Source organism: Phyllobates terribilis, unplaced genomic scaffold, assembly GCF_046119375.1.
Source record: "Phyllobates terribilis strain yellow unplaced genomic scaffold, ASM4611937v1 Scaffold_10__3_contigs__length_209671492, whole genome shotgun sequence".
Classification (NCBI taxonomy): Eukaryota; Metazoa; Chordata; class Amphibia; order Anura; family Dendrobatidae; genus Phyllobates; species Phyllobates terribilis.
Genome location: NW_027362770.1, coordinates 79,432,351 through 79,454,289, shown reverse-complemented (window position 1 = coordinate 79,454,289; position 21,939 = coordinate 79,432,351). Strand labels below are relative to the sequence as shown.

At 46.5% G+C, this 21,939-nt stretch overlaps 1 protein-coding gene across 1 annotated transcript in view; it reads right to left on the bottom strand.

Annotated features, from left to right (window-relative positions):
* The window catches only part of LCP2 (lymphocyte cytosolic protein 2), a 757,892-nt gene that overhangs the window by 104,260 nt on the left and 631,693 nt on the right, over positions 1 to 21,939 (bottom strand). Inside the window, exon 19 of the mRNA XM_073649612.1 lies at positions 3,463 to 3,540. Coding sequence (XP_073505713.1) covers positions 3,463 to 3,540 — 78 coding nt within the window. The remainder of the gene's footprint in view (positions 1 to 3,462; positions 3,541 to 21,939) is intronic.

Sequence of the window (21,939 nt, the reverse complement as noted above, 5' to 3'; positions counted from 1 at the left end):
CCAAGCCTCAAAGCCAGCACCAAGTTCCGGCCATGGTCACACATGATCATGCCTCACTGTTGGTTCAGATCTTCCTGCTCTGTTACAGCTTTCAACAACTCTCAGAGGTGTGTGGTTTGTCACCTAAGCATATTATCTTCAGCACAGCCTGTTGCCGCCTGGCCAAGGCAGTGCTGCAGTGCTTCAGTCTGCGACTGATGTTGTCATTTCGGAAATGGAGGCAGAAAAGAAGGAGGAGGTGCAGGAGCTGTAGAATGTGGGGGTAACCCTGTTTGACCCAGATCCCGCAATCCTCTGCATCGGGAGGATGTGACCCGTCCCAGGGTTTGCTTCCACAATATTAACCTGGTGTGCTGTCAGTGAGAGGTACTGTCCCTGGCCACAAGTACTTGTCCAAGTGTCTGTGGTTATGTGTTCCTTCCCAGTAACAGCAATGGTGAGGGTACGGGTAATGTTCTGGGACCCGTGCTTGTATAAGGCAGTGACGGCACACTGGGAGAAATAGTGGCGGATGGGGACCGAGTACCGAGGGACAGCCGCCACCATCAGGTTACGGAAAGCTTCCATCTCTACGAGCTTAAAAGGCAACATTTCTAGTGCAAGCAGTCAAGAAATGTGGCAGTTTAGTATTGTGGCCCATGGGTGGCTGTGTATTTACACTTGCATTCCAAGACTGGGGCTGGGACAACTGAATGCCGCGCTGTGACAAGGACGTGGACAAGGTTTCTGACTGTGATGGCTGCAAGTGTGCAATGACAGGTGCAGGGTGGAAGGCATCTTCGCCTGCATCATGGATGGAGGTTTTGCATACACGTACAACAGGGGAAGAGGCAGTAGTGTCACCCGCAGACACTGTTTCTGGACCCTGGTGTTCGGCCAAACTAGTCAGGTGCTTTGCTGTCTTGTACCTGAGCATGCTGGTGGTGGTCAGCCTGGTATTTTTGCTGCCCCTGCTGATGCTGGCATGGCAGATGTTGCAAATGGCCTTTTTGGGGTTATCTGGACAGTCTTTAAAAAGGAGCCAGACTCGGAAAACCTAGCAATTGGACTGGCAACTTCCCTGGTTTTGGTGTTTTGGGGAACAGTTGCCTGCCTTGTGTCTGTGGCCACCCCACTGTTTCTTCCAGCCTGTTGTGGTGCTAAGCCTCCCTCCCCTTCTGTGCTGCTGTCCTTGTTATGCATGTCAGCTTACCAGGTTTCGTCAGTGACTTCATCGTCCACCACCTCATCTTACACTTCCGCACACTGGTCCTCCTCCTGACTTTCTATCCATTGTGTGTCATCATCATCCACCTTTTGCAACAGTATTTGCACTTTCCCATCGTCACCTTAGTGTGACCATGGCTGCTGAAATATTTGGTCATCACTACATGTGATCTCCTGTTGCCCCGGTTGAAGCGGACCGAGCGAGAGGCCAGAATCTATAAATGGAAAGATGAACAAAACAGCTCTTCGTAGTGTCCAAGTGTGGGATCAATTGTCTCCAGGCACTCGGCATGGTGGGAGGAAGGAGAATCAGGGTGGGGAATATGCCGACTCCAAGTAAAAAAAAATCTCCCGGATTCGCACATTCCTCAAACCAGAATCTGCAAAAACAAGTGTGCAAGCCCTCATCATCTCCTGCCTCGACTACTGCGCCCTCTTGCTCTGTGGCCTCCCTTCTAACACTCTCACACCCCTCCAATCTATCCTAAACTCTGCTGCCCGGCTAATCCACCTGTCCCCCCCGCTATTCCCTGGCATCTCCTCTCTGTCAATCCCTTCACTGGCTCCCCATTGCACAGAGACTCCAGTTTAAAACCCTAACTTTGGCATTCAAAGCCATCCACAACCAGTCTCCTCCATACATCTGTGGCCTAGACTCCCGGTACTTACCTGCACGCAATCTTTGATCCTCACAAGATCTCCTTTTCTACTCCCCTCTTATCTCCTCTTCCCACCATCGCATACAAGATTTCTCCAGTGCATCCCCCCTACTCTGGAACTCTGTACCCCAACATATCAGGTTCTTGCCTACCATAGAAACGTTGAAAAGGGACCTGAAGACCTTCCTCTTCTGACAAGCCTACAACCTGCATTAACCACTCCTCCACCATACCACTGCACGACCAGCTCTTTCCTCGCCTGCTGTATCCTCACCCATCCCTTGTAGACAGTGAGCCCTTGCGAGCAGAATCCTTTCTCCTCCTGTACCAGTTGCCATCACGTTGTTGTTCAAGATTATTGTAATTGTTTTTGCTACGTATAACCCTTTTTCACATGTAAAGCGCCATGGAGTAAATGTCACTATAATAATAATAATGTGGTCCAGACTCATGGCTACTGAGACTGGACCGTGTGGAAGACAGGGTGGTGGTGGTGGTTGCAAACTGACTGGAAGCATTATCTATTTATCTGCTATTAAACCAACAACCTTTTCACACTGGTCGGGCTTCAAGAGTGGTATGCCGTGGCCCCCTGGAAAGTGGGACTGGAAGCTAGGTTGACATGAAGTGAGTGCTTGTTGTGCTCCCTCAGCAGGCACAGTTTCATCTTGCCCATGGCCTTGGCCTCTGCATGCACCATCACCATAACGTCCACTTCCCCGTCCCTTGTCACACGTCTTGCCCATTTTAAAATGGAGTTTAATATCTGTCACGTTGCCAAAAATGTCTGTATTATTACCGCAGTAATATAGGATCACGTCTGATGACCATGGTTTTAGGCAGTGACCTGGGATGCAGAGATGGTTTCAGGGGTCTTCCCCATGCTGTTCCCATCTCACACACCACATGACCAGATAAGGTAGTAAAATGTTAAAATTGCATTTACTGTTGAATGTATTTTTCACTGTTGAAAGCAATGCAAAAATGCAAAAAAGCATCAAAAACGCTACATGCTACATAGCCCAAGGTGTGGAAGAGCAATTTTTTTTGGTTATTTATTTTGCCTTATATACAAGTCATTACCCTGGAAAGAATGTTCCTTAACATTTTTTCCAGGAAAATCCATTTTGGCTTTGTTTTGCTATGTTTTATTGTAAGTCTGTAAAATTGGCGTAATACTCTGACAACAGCAGTCAGAAATGCTTCCTGGGCTCTTCCCCATGCTGTCTCCATATAATTTAAGCACTGTTCCCATCGATTTGGACAATTTTTAGGCCCCTTCAGACCTCCGCGGGTGGGTGAGACGTCGGAAAAATGCTTGAGCTTCCCATTGACTTACATTGGGCTCGTTGCTTAGGTCGAGCACCCAAGCATTATGATTTGCTCATACCGAGCACCCGAGCATTTTAGCGCTCGCTCATCACTACTAGACATGTAAAATTCTTTGGTCTGTCCTTCTCATTCAACTGTTCCATCATGTGTTGTTGCGCTTACTCAATTAATGATAATAATATTATAACATCAAGCCAGTACTTAAAATAGTCATATCGGACATTTAAAAAATTATAATAGATCATAGTGCAATAATTTATCTTACCTTATTTATAGATCTTAAAGCACTTTCAGCATCCTTTCTTGATATATTGCCCAAATACCACTGCTCTGAATGAATACCCTAAAATACAAATGGATTAATTTACAATGTACAAACAGGCAACATGGCATTTAGAAAACACTACAGTTATGTGAAAAACATAGATAAAGTTTACATGTAAAGACATTGTCCATGTTAATTAAAAATCTGTCCACATGAAGCGGCAATATGAGCACATGATCAGTTACGATGCTGTGGATCCAGGGCCCAGCCAAGCATTGCCAGATGATTGTTGCCGACATGTTGAACCTTATGCTGGTGTTGAGCAATCCTTGAGTATTTCTGTTGGGCGCAAGTAGTACACTCTTCCATCTACACCATGCTTTATTACCCATTTCCTGATCTACCTAACTCTCCCTTATTTTATCATTCCACCTCTCCATCTATTATATAACACTAAGGTACATCCGACTTCACTGTGATGTGTGTTTATGTTTATTTATATAACAGAAGTACTTAAAAAAGACCATTATTCTGGTCAAAACATCGGACAGTATCTGTTTTTCCTATGCCTGATGGAGATACAGCAGAGCTGCTTTATGTATTATTACAAACACTTCCAGATCTCATCTCACAGCTGCTGTCAGCTTTGGTAGATCTGGAAGAGTGTGCACTGATACATAACTCAGTTTTCTTGTATTCCTACACAATAAGGGCTCTTTCACACGTCCTGATATTTCCGGTACTGGAAAAAACAGTACCGGAGATGTCCGTGTGTCCGTGTGAACCTGTGTGGCGCACATGTGGCACACGTATGACAACCGTGTGCCCCCCATGTGCTGCATAAGGAGCGCACGTATCGGCGCCAGGGAATCAGCGGTACAGTTAACGCTGTTCCCAAGCGCCGGGTGCTAAATGCTGCCCTAATCATTGTCAACTGCAGGTGCTGCGATCAGCACTAGCAGGGAACAATGTTGGGAGTAGTATTCTGCTCCCGCAGTATCCAAAGTCTGTAAAAATAAGAATAAAATAAAAAAATCTTTATACTCAAATAAGTGTCCCCATGCTGTAATTTATGCAACCGATCTCTCAGAGGAGCCAGAGAGAATGACTCGCCGCAGGGAGCGGGCTTCCTGAGATGCACTGAACTCAGTAAGTGACAGGACGCCGCTCACTGAGCACAGTTCCGGGGCCCGCTTGCTGCAGCGAGTCATTCTCCCTGGCTCCTCGACGTGATCAGTCTCATGGATTACAGAGGGGACCCTTAGGACAGGTGAGTATAAGGCTTTTTTTATTTAATTCTAGTACTACTACTCTCAACATTGTTCCCTGCTGGTGCTGATCGAAGCGCCGGTAGGTGAAAATGATGAGGGCAGCGCTCAGCACCCGGCGCTTGGGAACAGCGCTAACTGTACCGCTGATTCCCAGGCGCTGGTACTTGTCACACTGATAACACACGGATGTCATCCATGTGTCATCAGTGTGGGACGTTTTGCAGCCCATGCAGCGGGTAAAAAACAGACATGTCAACGTGTTTTGCCCACGGACACGCAGTCCATGGAAACACGCTAACATGCGCACAGACCCATTCATTTGAATGGGTCTAAGTGTGTCAGTGTCTCCTGTACATGTGGAAACTGTCACTACACGTACCGGACACACTGACGTGTGAAAGAGCCCTAATTATAGACATCAGTGACAAAAGGAGGGTGTGTTCTTTTCTCTGCCTTCTTATGATGGTCATCCTCATGCGCATGAAGAATGACTTGCCCCCAGATACAAGTCTCTGCAAATGCCAATGGATAGAACTCATACCAATAACAATCTACGGAGTTGTTCACATAGCCGTTTATTTTTGATGACCGAGTGGTATGCACAAAACAGGGCCGGACTGGGACTGAAAATCAGCCCTGACACTCAAACCAAAGCAGCCCACATGCAGATCGCTGTTTTTAAATAGTAGTATATCTTTTGTTTGCAACCTTTTCTGTACAGTTTGTGGGTGAGAACCCACAGGGAGTTCAATAGGTGAAAAATGACACTAGGTGAAAAATTACTTTGTCTTTAAAAGTTGGGAGATCCATTCTGTTACTGCACCTATGCCCCGTGACCCCGCTAAGAATTTTTGGTTTTGAAAGGGGGAACCAGAATTAGAACTTCTTCTATGTGTGACCCTAGCTGCAGGAGGACCTAAGGTCAATGGATATTCTAATAAGTATAATGTATACACTCAGCCCACCCTACCTTCTATAGGGGTTTTTCACCCAGGGCACATTTTTTGTCAGCAGTGGAGCTTGCTGACTATTAACAGAGTGTAATGTTGGGTTTTGGCTTTACCAGGAGGTTCAGGCAGTTTTCACGTGACAATAAGTAGGTGATTTGCCAAACACATTCTCATTACTTCTTATCCAATTCTCTTCATTTTCTACTGAGGGAAGCAGATGAGAATGTGTTTGGCACAGTGAGGCCTCACTCACACTGACACATAACATGGCTGAGTTCTATCCGATGTTTTATCAGATAGCTCTTGGCCCAATGTTTATAACTATGGGCAGTGCAGATCTCCGTTGTTCTCTATAGACCAAATCGGTCTGAAATTTGCAGCATGATGCGAGTGGCTCTGGAATTCGGATTACCTGTACAACAGCGGACTGCACTCGGACGTCATTCAAGTACAGTCTGAGGCAAGCAGACACAGACATTTGAGGACATGGAGAAATTCAGCTCTCCATCTTCGCCGCACCTGTGATACGACTCTTATGTGACAGAATCAGATCACAGTAAATTGACACTGATCAAACTCTGATCGGAGTGTGATCAATGTCATTACCATAATTGTTCTAATTATCTGGCAATAATCGATCGTGTGAAGGAGCCCTTAATGTTATCACCACATAAAGAAAAAATTAAAAGGGTTTTCCCCCTACTAAAAATGGCCAGTCCTCCAGCCAGTTTAGCACCAGAAGCTTATTTGGCCAAGAAGATATGATTTATCTAGGGACTGATAGTCCAGCCACTATAGAAATCATATGTTCTTGGACAAATAAGTTCCTGGTGCAAAACTCCTGGAGGACTGGCCGTTTTTAGTAGGGAGAAAATGTAACCATCATCAGCCCCAAAAGTCAGCCACCAGCCAGTTCTGGTCCAGAGGAGAGAAACATGAATATTTAAAGGGGTTGTGCACTACTTTAAAACTGGTGACCTATGCGGACGGTTTCACATGTCCGCATATCTCCGGTACCGGAGATATCCGTGTCCTATGTGTCTGAGTGTGTCACACATATGGCAACCATGTGCTGCCTGTGTGCAGCATCAGGATCACACGGACAGGCACTTGGAAACAGCACTACCTGTAGCGGCTGCTGAATACTGCCCTCATCATGGTTCCCTGCCGGCGCTGTGATCTACACCAGTAGGGACCATGATGAGGGTAGTGGTAGTCTTCTCCCGGTGTCCACCTGTGTAAAAATAAGAATAAAATAATAAAAAACATATACTCACCTTTCCTAGGTGTTCCCCGCTGTATCCATGCAACTGCTGCTACCGAGGAGCTGGGGAGAATGAGCCGCTCCAAAGCTGCAGCTCAGGAGCGGTGTCCTGTCAGTCACTGAGCACAGCTCTGGAGCGGCTCATTCTCCCCGGTGCCAGCGGTCACATGGATACAGCGGTGAACACTTAGGAGAGGGGAGTACATGGATTTTATTATTTTATTCTTATTTTTACACAGGTGGACACAGGGAGCAGACTACTACTACCCTCATCATTGTCCCTGCTGGTGCTGATTGCAGCACCAGCAGGGAACCATGATGAGGGCAGCATTCAGCACCTTCACTTAGGAACAGTGCTAATTGTAGCACTTATTTCCAGGAACTGTTACATGTCACACGGATGACATCTGTGTGGTACGTTTTGCAAACCGTGTATCTGCAAAAAAACCTGATTTATCTCCGTGTAGAGCACACGGACACACGGTCCGTGAAAACACATTGAGATGTACACAGACCCAATAATTTTAATAGGTCAGCGTGTGTCAGTGTCTCCGGTAGTGTGGAAACTGTCACTACAGGTACCGGAGATACTGACATGTGAAAGAGCCCTTAAAATAGGTAATCAACATCTGATCGGTGTTGGTGCAACACCTGGCAACCCCGCAGATCAGCTGTTCTCGGTGCCGACAGAAACTGCTCAGTTACAGAACTGCACAGCTCCGTCTATTGTATAGTGGCCACAAGCGGGTACTGCACATCCGCCCCTTATTGATTAAATAGGTGATGGATGTGCAGTACCTGGCTGCGGCCACTATACAGTAGGCGCAGCTGTGCTGTGCCAAAACTGAGCTGTGAGAACAGCTGATCTGTGGGGGTGCCAGGTGTCACAGCCTCACAGATGAGACATTGATGCCCTATCCGAGGGATAAGTCATGAATGTTAAGAGTGGACAACCTCTTTAAATTTACTAAATGTGTCTCTGGGCTGGGATAGAACACAAACTCACCCAGTGACCTAGACTGCTGAAGATTGGGGCAGGAACGACAACACACTGTGGCTGACTGCTGGTCTGGAGCTGATTAGACGGCGGCCACGGGCATATATAGAGATCATGGGGCCCCATAGCAAAAGTGCTATTAGCCCTGCACATAGTATGATGGCCCAAAATACAGCCCTGCACATAATAAGATGGCCAAACATACAGTTCTGCACATAATAAGATGGCCCCACATAAAGTTCTGCACATAATAAGATGGCCCCACATATAGTCCTGCACCTAATATGATGGCCCCACATATAATTGACCATATAGTATGATGGCCCCCACATATAATGGCCCCCACATAGTATGATGGCCACCACATATAATGGCCCCCACGTAGTGTGATGGCCCCCACATATGATGGCCCATATGGTATGATGGCCCCCACATATAATGGCCCAAATAGTATGATGCCCTCACATATAATAGCCCACATAGTATGATGGCCCCCACATATAATGGCCCACATAGTATGGTGGCCCCCACATATAATGGCCCAAATAGTATGATGGTCCCCACATATAATGGCCCACATAGTATGATGGCCCCCACATATAATGGCCCCCACAGTATGATGGCCCCCACATAGTATGATGACCCCCACATCACCCCATCACCCCCACGCCGTGGCTGCAGCGTTGCTAGGGCCACGGGTGGGAGAGCAGAATGCGCTGACACATAGCAGCGTCAGCGTGTTCCTGGCTCCAGCTACATGTGCGTCACAGCATTCATCAAATGATGAACGTTGCATGCGTGCGCCCTGCCCCGCATGCGATATGGGAAAATTAAAGGGGCCAGTAGCTGTAAAAATGGGTTGGCGGCGCCCCAAGCAGTGCCACACCGTGGCCCACCGGAAAAGTGTCCGCAAGGGCAGATTAGCAATCTGGGCCTGGCACAAAATCACGGAGACTTGTTCAACCTTTTACCGAGTCATAGAACAATCTCACCAATGCAAGTGTTTGGGTCATGAAAAAAAAATCGGACACCACTCTGTCATCCGTGTGTTATCCATTTTTCTCGGACCGTTTGATAAGAGAATGCTGAGAAACCTCCATCTTTTTTTCACTTTTAAGAAAAAGTGATGCAACTCTGACCAAACTCTGATGTTAAAAATTGACACTCTAACCAAACTCTGATGAATCTCTGATAAAAGAAAAACACTGATGAAACTTGGACGATTAACTCATAGGAGAAAATAACTGATGTCTGAAGGAATAATTTTATCTACCATATCTATGCAGTAATCTTTCTGTTTATGTTTCTATGTAAATTGTCTGTTCAGAGACAACGTGAGGGCCTGTTTCTATGTAGTAATCTTGGTTTTAGTTTAATTTATGTAGTAAGCTTGGTTCTTGTTAGTTTTTAAGGTTGAAGGAAGACTAAGTCCATCTAGTTCAGCCCATAGCCTAACATGTTGATCCACTGTATTTATGTAATAAGCTGGATTCTGGTACCATATCTATGCAGTAAACTTCATTCTGGTACCATAGCTATGTAGTAAGCTTGGATCTTGTGCTACAGTGCTGGCCAAAAGTATTGGCACCCCTGCAATTCTGTCAGATAATACTCAGTTTCTTCCTGAAAATGATTGCAATCACAAATTCTTTGGTATTAATATCTTCATTTAATTTGTCTTCAATGAAAAAAACACAAAAAGAATTGTCCTAAAGCCAAATTGGATATAATTCCACACCAAACCTAAAAAAGGGGGTGGACAAAAGTATTGGCACCCTTTGAAAAATCATGTGATGCTTCTCTAATTCGTGTAATTAACAGCACCTGTAACTTACCTGTGGCACCTAACAGGTGTTGGCAATAACTAAATCACACTTGCAGCCAGTTAACATGAATTAAAGTTGATTTAACCTCTATCCTGTGTCCTTGTGTGTACCACATTGAGCATGGAGAAAAGAAAGAAGACCAAAGAACTGTCTGAGGACTTGAGAAACCAAATTGTGAGGAAGCATGAGCAATCTCAAGGCTACAAGTCCATCTCCAAAGACCTGAATGTTCCTGTGTCTTCCGTGCGCAGTGTCATCAAGAAGTTTAAAGCCCATGGCACTGTGGCTAACCTCCCTAGATGTGGACGGAAAAGAAAAATTGACGAGAGATTTCAACGCAAGATTGTGCGGATGGTGGATAAAGAACCTCGACTAACATCTAAACAAGTTCAAGCTGCCCTGCAGTTCGAGGGTACAACAGTGTCAATCCGTACTATCCGTCGGTGTCTGAATGAAAAGGGATTGTATGGTAGGATACCCAGGAAGACCCCACTTCTTACCCCGAGACATAAAAAAGAAAGGCTGGAGTTTGCCAAAACTTACCTGAGAAAGTCTAAAACGTTTTGGAAGAATGTTCTCTGGTCAGATGAGACAAAAGTAGAGCTTTTTGGGGAAAAGCATCAACATAAAGTGTACAGGAAAAAAAAAAGAGGCATTCAAAGAAAAGAACACGGTCCCTACAGTCAAACATGGCGGAGGTACCCTGATGTTTTGGGGTTGCTTTGCTGCCTCTGGCACTGGACTGCTTGACCGTGTGAATGGCATTATGAAGTCTGAAGACTACCAACAAATTTTGCAGCATAATGTAGGGCCCAGTGTGAGAAAGCTGGGTCTCCCTCAGAGGTCATGGGTCTTCCAGCAGGACAATGACCCAAAACAAACTTCCAAAAGCACTATAAAATGGTTTGAGAGAAAGCACTGGAGACTTCTAAGGTGGCCAGCAATGAGTCTAGACCTGAATCCCATAGAACACCTGTGGAGAGATCTCAAAATGGCAGTTTGGAGAAAGCACCCTTCAAATATCAGGGACCTGGAGCAGTTTGCCAAAGAACAATGGTCTACAATTCCAGCAGATCATTGTAAGAAACTCATTGATGGTTACCGGAAGTGGTTGTTCGCAGTTATTTTGGCTAAAGGTTGTGCAACCAAGTATTAGGCTGAGGGTGCCAATACTTTTGTCTGGCCCTTTTTTGGAGTTTTGTGTGAAATGATCAATGATTTGATTTTTGCTTCATTCTCTTTTGTGTTTTTTCATTGAAGACAAATTAAATGAAGAGAATAATACCAAAGAATTTGTGATTGCAATCATTTTCAGGAAGAAACTGAGTATTATCTGACAGAATTGCAGGGGTGCCAATACTTTTCGTCAGCACTGTATATACGTGTATTAAATGTCAGATCTTTGGAGAATATGTTTGTCCAGTGGCTTGAAAAAGTATTCAAGCTCCATGAACTTTTTCACATTTTTTCATGCTACACCCACAAACTTAAATGATTTCCAAAGTAGCAAGTATTTGTGAAATATAAAGGAAATGATACATGGTTTTCTAAATATTAAAAAATATAAATTAGAAAATTGTGACATGCATTTGCATTCAGCCTCACTTAGTCAATATTTTGTTGGTCCACCTTTTGCTACAATTAATGTTGCAATTTTTTGGGGGAATGTCTTGACCTCTTACGGCCAATGTGGTTTCCTAATTGATATCTTCCCTCTACCCAACCTATTCAGAAATCCCATGATCCCGTCCCTGAAATAAAGACTCTACAACCAGTTATTTGTTGGATAAATTTGGCCACAGTGGCCGTTTATTAACAAACAACAAATAACAATGATATAAATATATGTATATAAATATATGGAGGGAGGGTTCTTGGAGCTAATAGATCTGGCTTTAAATTAACTATAAAATTAAACCGCCATGTTACCCTCAGCCGTTCAGCACCAGCTCGAGGGCACCAAAACGTCCACATTCCGTGGAAGGCCAACCAACAAAATGCTCCCGAGGTAAAACCCCGTCCAGAGCCCATAACCGACTGCCAGATCACCCCCCACTCAATTTAAAATGACCTGGAATTTTTCCCAATTCCTTCCACCGACAATTCGGTACCAACTCCAAGAACCCCACCCCCCGCCAACCACGAACAGCCCTGAAACCTTAGGCTCGTGAGTGCCCCAAAGCCACCAACGCCCTTTCAATCCCTTCCTGTATTGCAAGGGCCCAAAGATCCATACTGATATCATTGAGATGGACCCCGTCCTTCAACCACAAATTTCCAACCCCCGCTTCCAACTCAAAGTGCCTGACATTTATGCCACCATTCCTTGACACAAAGCTAGACACTGCCCTATTTAATTTTATTCGTGCCCTATTTATGCCCTTTTCCGATCTGACCGCCCGCCATTTTTTCCTGGGCACTATATCCGAACAAACCGTCAGAACCCCCGGGAACGAGGTCCACAATCTCAAAAAATCGAAACGGATATCCCGAATCAACTCACGGGCCTTGCCCCCAAATAGTTCCCTCCCAAATGCACAACTAGAATATCTGGCGTTCTATCCAATCTCGCCGCTTTATGAAATTCAGACAAAAACCGGCTCCATACCATCCCCCAGAAACCTAGCCACCTTATAGCCACTTGTGCCCTCAGGAAGCCCAATTGCCTACCGTCATGCCTTACGTCAGCACGCGGTGCCCCCCAATGTACATATAAATGTCCAAAAATCCAAACTAACGAGGGAACGCCACCTAAAAGAATAATAAACAAGCATATTCAACAACTATTCAACAACTCACAAATGAACAAGTCCTACGGTATTTAACGGCGAACGTATGTCAAATAACGGCACGAACTCCATCTTTCAATCCGCTTTATCACATCCGCCCCCAAACCGTGCCTGTCAGCCTCAGACGCTGCGCCAATCCTAAAGGAATGCTAGCCATAAACGCCTGGGCTAAGGCCCAACTTCTGCACCCCCTTTTTTAGGACCGCTATAAACTGGAAACGGGAAAGAAATGACCCATCGCAATGACGTAAGAGTGGGCCAGATCTACCTGACCACAATTGCCAATAAGCCTCCAAACACCTTCTTGGACACATCAGAGCTTACCTCTACCAAACTGATCAGTTTTTGACCGTCTAATCCAGAAATCGATACCCCAGGCCCAGCAACTCATGTCTTCGGCTAATAGACCTCCCCCCTATTCCTGCTGGGGGCGACCAACTCCCCCACTCTCATCGCCCCGAAAAAAGCTAAAGAAAAGGCTAACTTAAACAGAGCCGCCTCAAAAGTGGAACAACAAATGCTTCCCAAAACCTTTCCAACATACTAAACGTGACTGGCCTACGCTTATTCAAACTCTTGCTACATTTTTGAAAACCTCTGAGTGCCTGCTTGACTAAAAAAGATTTAGTAACATCAGTCAAACCCTGTAACTTGAAACCGAATGCGAGCCCGGCTACAAATTTACCAATTCTGGATGTCGACCACCCTAAGTCCACAGCCTTACCAACAAAAAACAAGACCGCCAACGTCCTATCCTCGTCACTCTCTAATGCCCCCCACTGCAACACCCAGCTAGCTTTGCCATACTCGCCACAATGCCTCGTAAGCAGACCAGGTTGAACTAGACAAAGTCTCCTGGATCAATCTTCCAGCTCGTCCGAAACCAGCTGCCACAACTGTGAAGGGCATGCCATTCCTGCATCTTCTGCCTCCGGTGCCAGTGAACGGAAACGCTCCCAGTGGAAACGAGACAAAGCATCTGCTATAGAATTTTGGACACCTGGCACATGTACCGCCGAAATCCATGCATTCAGCTCCAAGCACCGGAATACCAGTTCCCTGACCAGCTTAATAACCGGAGGAGATGAGGCCGACAAGCTGTTAATCACCGCTACCACACCCATATTATTACAGTGGAACCTGACTCTCCGATTAAAAAAGAACTCACCCCAAATCTAGACCGCAACTACAATTGGGAATAATTACAACAGAGCGAGATTCTTTGTAAGACCCCTCTCCTTCCACGAATCAGGCCATTTACCCACGCTCCACTTTCCTTTACAAAAAGCTCCATAGCCAGCACCGCCTGCCGCGTCCGTGTAAATCTCACAATCAAAGCTGTTCAAAAACTCCTGCTGAATCAATGACCTGCCATTGTAATTGTCCAAAAAACGCTTCCACACCAAGTCCTCTCTTTGCTCTCTATTCAAACGAATAAAGTGATGCGATGCCCGCACTCCCGCAGTTGCCCCTGCCAACCTACGACAAAATATTCTACCCATAGGCATGATCCTACAAGCAAAGTTCAATCTTCCTAGCAGCGACTGGAGCTCTTTCAATGTCGCCTTATGCAATTTACCAATTCGCTCGACCTCCTGCCTGAGTAACAACAATTTATGCTCGGGCAATCGACACTCCATGCGTTCCGTATCAATCAGAATCCCTAAAAAACTCAATACAGTACAAGGACCTTCGGTTTTCTCTTTAGCCAATGGGACGCCAAAACGTTCCGCAACCCACACCATGGCTGCTAACAAATTCCCACAGACAAACGAGTCTGGAGGACCTATGAACAAAAAATCATCCAGGTAGTGGATAAGGGACTGCACACCTGCAACATCCCTGACCGCCCATTCCAAAAAAGTACTGAAAGTTTCAAACAATGAACATGAAATAGAACAGCCCATAGGCAAACACCTATCCAGGTAATAACCTTTGTTCCAAAAACAACCCAAAAGCGGAATGCTAGCCGGGTGAACCGGAAGAAGCCGAAAAGCTGATTCAATGTCAGTTTTAGCCAACAATGACCCAGGCCCGTACCTACGAACCCATGCCACAGCCGCATCAAATGATGTGTATTCAACCGAACATAATTCCGGGGCTATACCGTCATTGACCGAACAACCTTTTGGGTATGACAAATGCTGAATCAGGCGAAATTTATTCGGCTCCTTCTTAGGCACTACCCCCAAAGGAGAAATGATCGCATCTTCAACCGGTAAACTATCAAAAGGCCCCGCCATACGACCTAACTCCACTTCCTTTGCCAACTTAACACCGACAACCTCTGGATGCAACAAAGCAGACCTCAAATTTTTAATAGAAAAAGGAACCATATGACCAGGAGGCGGGATCCTGAAACCTTCTAGAAAACCATCACTAATAATCCTGGCCTTCAATTGATCAGGATATCTACTTAGAAAGGGGGCCATCCCTAGCAGATTCACTGGAGTCATCCCCTTGACCGGTACCCACAGATATTCGTCCTTTTCCTTTTTTGAAGCATTTGGCCGCCCCATGGGAGCTCCCGTTGCAATGGGAACAAACGTGCTTGAACTTACAGCCGTTCCCATATTTGCACTGGCTATCATTAAATTGCCAGCACGCTTCTGACTTTTCTTTTCCTCTCTGTGCTCCCTGACTACCTCCACCCGATCCCGACGATTGACTCCCGCTTCCTCCGCTCCCGTGAAAGGACTGCCCGTATCTAGCAGGGGCCATCACTTTTAACCAAAGACCAATATCTTTCTGGTCCCACTTAATCTTGGGCCGCACCGCCTTCCTCTGCCTGAATTGCTCGTCGTACCTCAGCCATGTTTGTCCCCCGTAAGTACGATGCGCTTCCCCAATCGCATCTAAGTAACAGAATAAACCCGAGCAATTTTCAGGAAACTTCTCCCCAATGACCCCGGCCAATATAGCAAATGCTTGAAGCCAATTCGCAAAAGTCGGAGCGATCAAGCGACACCTCCGCTTCTCCTCCTCTTCCTTTTTGCTATCATCCTTCCTCTCCTTGTCTAAATTAAATTTCTCCAGGGGAAGGAGGGAGAAAATTTCAACATATTCATCACGCCAAATTTTCTCTTTCACTTCTTTTTTTAAATGTGCCCCTAGTGGCCCCTCGAAGCACACATACACCTCACCCTTTGCCCTGTCATCAAGCTTCACCGTATCGCCCTTGTCCTTTTCCGTCTGAACCGATACTGAAACACCCTTAGCTGCCCCCTCTGTACCCGCCGCAGACCCTGCCGCAACGCAATTGGGCGGCGACACCTCCTGGCCTGGTAACCAGGCTTCTACGGGGGATGCCCTTGACCCACCCGCTGCTGCGCTCTCCATTCTAAGCAAAATCTGTGACATGCTATGCAAGATCTCTCTAAACCCCGATACCTCTGCACCCCCAAGACCGCCTAAACTCCTCCCCCCTGGCCCTACCAACTGACTGCTACTTTCCCCTAGCAAAACAGCCCCTGCGGGCGACAAACAAGACATAGAATCATACTCACGCCGCTGCGCAGGTGCTGTGTCCACGCCAGCCGGAAATCCTGAGTCCTGACGATCACCTCTTCCGTCACGGTCACTGCTGGAATCGGATCCTTCTGTGTCCGTTCGCCACTCAAGGCCTGCGCCCCTGGCCTCCACGTCACCAGGGGGGACCTGAACGGTCACAGATGCTGCCGACTGTCTTCTCCTCGGCGAACGCCTCCCACCAGACCGTCTTGTAATCCTGGATGCAGCTCTGGGCCTCCTCCGGCTACCAGACCCAGACGCACGGGCCTGGTCCGTGCTGCCAGAATGGACGCTGCCAGGCAGCGCGGTGTCGCTGCCCGCCGCTCCTACCACTCCGCGTCGTCCCTGTGAGCCAAGCAGCAGTGGATCCCAGGACTGCTGCCTGCCCGCAGATGCTTGCCTCCCTGGTGTTCTCATGGTCCTCCCAGCTGGCACCCCGACAGGAGCCTCGACAGTGGTGCCTGCCATTCTGTGCGCAGCTCCCCCGATCGTCCTGGGTCCTCCCCGGTCATTATAGCCCCCACGGCTGGTGGCAGCTGGCCTGTGCGTCCCAGCTGCGATGCGCGTACGCCGCTCAGCTGGGGCCCGAACCTCTGTCTCCCGCGTCGCTATTCCAGCAGGCCGCACATCCGGAGCGGCCCTCACTTCCGGCGTGGCCCCGACTTCCGGTGCGGGCCGCGCTCCGCGCCGAACAGCAGCAACAGACGGCTGGGTGGATTCCTGCCGGGGAGAGAGCAGCGGGCAGGAACCACAGCTTTGCTGTCTCCAGCCCCCTCCTATACCAGCTTTGCAAGTCTAGAGCCCACTCTTCTTTGCTAACTAGATCCAGCTCAGTGAGACTGGATGTAAAGCATCTGTGAACAGCAATTTTCAAGTCTTGCAACAGATTCTTAATGGGATTTAGGTCTGGACTTTGACTGGGCCATTCAAACACATTAATATGCTTTGATCTATATGAGGCCTGCACAACATGTAGCCCGCCAAAGGATTTGTTGCAGCCCGCGGAGCTGTCTGTCTGAGAGATGCCGGCTTCCTTCTTCCTATATTCAAATTTGTGTCTTTCAGATGCGATTACATTTGAAAACTTGGACACCAGGACTGGGTCAGCACGCTTCTGACCTAATTCAACTGATGTCAGTGCCACACAAGCATTGCACACACTAGGCACCAGTTAGCGCTTCATGGAGGAGCTAAAGATTAAGGCTGCGTGCCTACTATGCGTTTTTTAAGCTGTTCCGTAGCAGCAATTCCGCATGACTACATGTGCACATGCAGATATTAAGCGATTCAATGTGCGGAGGGTACCCGGGTCTGGAGAAGAGGAGACTCTCCTCCAGACCCGGGTACCATAGTACCTATAAAAAAAGAATTTAAAATAAAAAAAAAATTATACTTACCATTTGATGGCCCCCGGTCTCCTTACTGATGCGTCCTGGCTCCCCGGCGCTCATGATGTTCTAAAAGCCCCTTCCATGACGCCATTTAGTCATGTGACAGCGGTCGCGTGACCTGTCACATGACTAAATGACATCATGGAAGGTCCTTTTAGACTATCGCGAGCCGCCGGGGAGACCAGAGAAGGAGACCGGGGGCCATCAGAAGGTAAGTATAATTTTTTTTTACCATTTTTATTCTTCTTTTTAACTAACTTGGTCACACTATATAAAATCCATGCGGGTTGCATGGATTTATATAGTGTGACCAAGTTGTCAAGCACTTTTCCTAGTGATGCTAAAATCGTTTGGAAACAACCCGCATGCAAAATCGCATGTGCAAAACGCGTGACAAACGCTTGTCCCTGGCAGGAAAAACGCATGTAAAATCCGCATGCGTTTTTTCTACCAGGGAGATGCAGAAACGCTCAGGAAAAATCCGTAGCATTTCTGCATCGTGGGCACATAGCCTAAATGTGCCATCATTTTAGATAAGGAAGTCAGGGAGGGGTTGTTTGGTGTTACTGTAAGGGCACATTATGGGGAAATGGAGGAAATCATGGTGAAATTGGTGAATCATGAAAAGGGGCATAGTATGCAAGGGGCAGTAGTGTGGGGGGTCATTATGAAGAGAGACAGTGTGGAGGAGAATATGGAAAAGGGCAGTTTGGGGTGCTATTTTAGAGTGCGTCAGTGTAGATGGGAATGTTATGGAGATGGGCCGTGTGTGGGATAGAATATTATGGAGAGGGGCAGTGTGAGGGAGTGGAATAGTATGGAGAGGGGCAGTGTGGGGAAGATATTATGGAGAGGGGCAGTGTGCGGGGGATATTATGGAGGGGGGCAGTGGGGTGGGGGGACATTATGCAGAGAGGCAGAGTGGGGGAAAATATGGAAAATGGCAGTTTGGGGTGGTATTTTGGAAAGCGACAGTGTAATGGCGAATATTATGGAGAAGGGTAGTGTGTGAGTAGGAATATTATGGAGATGGGCAGTATGTAGGAGCGGAATATTAAGGAGAGGGGCAGTGTGAGAGGGGATATTATGGAGAGGGGCAGTGTGGGGGGATACTTTGTGCAGAAAGTACAGTGAGGGGCAATTATTTATTGAGGAGCACAGCATAGGAGCTGTCGGTGGTTCTGATCTTGCACACGTGTAGCAATCCATAACATGCTTCATGGCTATGAGGATTTAGCGAGTTTTTGCTCCAAAAACTCAGTTTAAGTTAGTGCGTGTTCACACTGATTATTTTGGAGCAGAAACTCTCCAAATCCTCCTCAAATCCTCAACACTTGATTCTGGTAATGTATTAATGTACTGATGGTGATTCTGGTGATGTATTCATGTAAGTACCCCTTTAGATTTTTTTGCGGCCTTTGGATTGGTTCAGTATGGCAATGTGGCCCTTAGACCAAAAAATGTTTCACACCATGATCTAAACCATTCCACTGTAGGTCTGATAGTATGTTTAGGGTCATTGTCCCATAGGTGAACCTATGGCCAGGGCTGGTTTTAGACAAAGTGGCATCCCGGACATAGCTTTTAGGGCATTATTTTAAACTTTATCATATTGCGCTGTCACACACAAACATTTAGGTTGCATTTACATGGGCTGAGTACAGACCGTAAAATGATCTCAGTCAACAATGTGCTGCAGAGAACAATGATTTTTGTACCCCCATAAACTATCTAATCACCTGATGAATGAACAGCATTTTTATCATTCCTTGGGAGATTGCCAACATGTTTAAACCTCGGAACTCTCATCTGCACTGCCAGGATTTATAAATGTGGATGCTACATACACACAGTATATTGAATAAACACTATGTTACACATTCATATGTATACACACATAGCACAAACATATGTATACACCAAGCACATACACACATAGATAGACAGAGCACATACATGCAGACATATGTATACACAGAGCATATACAGAGGCATACAGATTCATGCATACACAGTGCATATACATAGAAACACATGAATAAAGAGCACACACATACAGATACATGTATACACAGAGCCCATACATATGGACAGACCCGTGTATACACATGCATACACAGAGCACATACATACAGATACATGTATGCACAGAGCACATACATACAGACTTATATGTATAAAGAAAGAACAAACATACAGACACAAGTGTATACAGAATACATACAGTACATACAGACAAAATGTTGAAATAGCAAACTCAGCTTTGCCACATTCATAGTCTTATCATAAAAGTACATGATGGGCAATGCTAAACTCAACTTTGCCTTGACTTTAGGTAAAGCTTAAAGGGGTTGTCTAATAGTGAAATAATCTGATCATACAAAAAACTCAGCTCTACTACAACCATAAAGTCTCAACATACAAGTATTATGAAGGGAAAAACAAACTCAGCTCTACCTCATCTGCATGCAAGTGTCAAACGTTTTGCAACATCATCATGTTCATATAGGTAATAAGATGACTGAAAGCAGACTCGGCTTTGCTACAGCCGTACAGTCTAACAATACCAGTAACAATAAGAATCATAGGTAGATTATAATGAGGGCAATGTGGACTATCGCCCGGGGCCCAAGGCTCCGGGGGGCTCTTGGCCAGATTGCCCTCAGTATATCAGTATGTGCCCTGTGCACACTTAACACAGCAGACAGGGGCAGGCTGGGCGCCTGCTTCTTCTTTGGCCAGGCCATGTCAAGTCAAGTGTGAGTGCAACACAGAGGGGAAAAAGAAAGGGAACCCAGACACTAGGGAAAAGGGGAAGAGGTGACCTCCTAATCTGGACTAGCATCACCCTGTCTCCCCCTAACGTCCCTATACAGCCTCCGCAGCTGTGGGTGGAAGGAGATGAGCACTTGTCAACCTCCGCTAGTACTCTAAAGACAAAAGGGGAAGACAACACAGGGGAACAACAACTCAGCTTTAGGAGAACTCCAACAGGGCACACCATAGCCTTTCCAGTGCACCAAGTATTGCAGAGAATGATATTGGAGATGAGAATCTACTATCCTCGAAATCTCGAACTCCAAATTACAATCAACCATTACTGGGGGCAGTGGCAGAGGTGAGGGCTCAAGAGGTTCTACGTACCTTTTGATTAAGGACCTGTGGAACACCTTGTGAACTTTAAGGGCCCAAGGAAGTTCAAGACGAAACGCTGCTGGGTTAATGACGGCGGTAATTTTGTAGGGAAAAATAAACCTAAGTCCCAGCTTCCAAGAAGGAACTTTCAATCTTATATTCTTGGTAGACAACCACACAACCACACAAAGTCATTCACATCCAGGTCCGGACCTGGCAAGCATTTTCTGTCAGCCATACGTTATAACCTGTCACCCATGGTCTTCAAACTACACAGAACACCCTGCCACACCAAGGAGAGTGACGAAGCAAACTGTTCCTCTTCAGGGACTCCTGAAACTCCTCCCCCACTGAAAATACCAAACTGTGGATGATAACTGTATGCATCGAAAAACGGTGACCTGCCAGTGAATTCTTGACGATGATTATTGATGGGGTAAGTAGGATGCCCAATCCTCCTGATTTTTGGAGACAAAACACCTTTGGTAAGTCTCCAAGTTCTGATTGACCCGCTCGGTCTTACCATTCGACTGAGGGTGGAGGGCAGAGGAAAAGGACAGCTGCACCCCCAGTCGAGAACAGAATTCCTTCCAGAACTTGGAAACAAACTGGGTCCCCTGATCAGACACCACATCGGAGGGAACCCCATGAAGTTTCAAAATCTCATTTATGAACACCTGAGCAAGTGTCTTAGCATTGGGAAGTGCAGGTAAAGCGACGAAGTGAACCATTTTACTGAACCTATCTACTACTACCAAAACCACTGTTTTGCCTGCAGAAACCGGTAGGTCAGTAATAAAATCCATGGACAAGTGTGTCCATGGCATGCTAGGGATAGGTAGCGGAAGAAGAGTACCAGACGGACGGGTGTGCGAAACCTTAGAACACGCGCAAATACTATAAGCAGCTACGTGTTCAATTACATCTCGATGCAACCCCAGCCACCAAAAACGACGAGAGAGGAGGTCCGCGGTTGCCTTACCCCCTGGATGCCCAGCAAGCAAGAGTTATGATGTTCCTTGATTACTTTACGCCGCAGATCAGGTAGTACAAATAAATTTCCTGAAGGGCAGAAGGCAGGGTGTCCCCCTTAGCTTTCAGCACCTCCAGTTCAGGAACAAGAGCCGAAATAACTACCCCTTTCTGTAATATCGGGGCAGGGTTCTCATGGTCACCACCACCAGGGAAGTTCAGGGACAAAGCATCAGCCTTGACGTTTTTGACCCCTGGATGAAAAGTGACAACAAAATTGAACCTAGTAAAAAACAGGGACCATCTGGCTTGCCTAGGGTTGAGACGTTTAGCTGACTGGAAATATGACAGGTTCTTATGGTCAGTAATAAC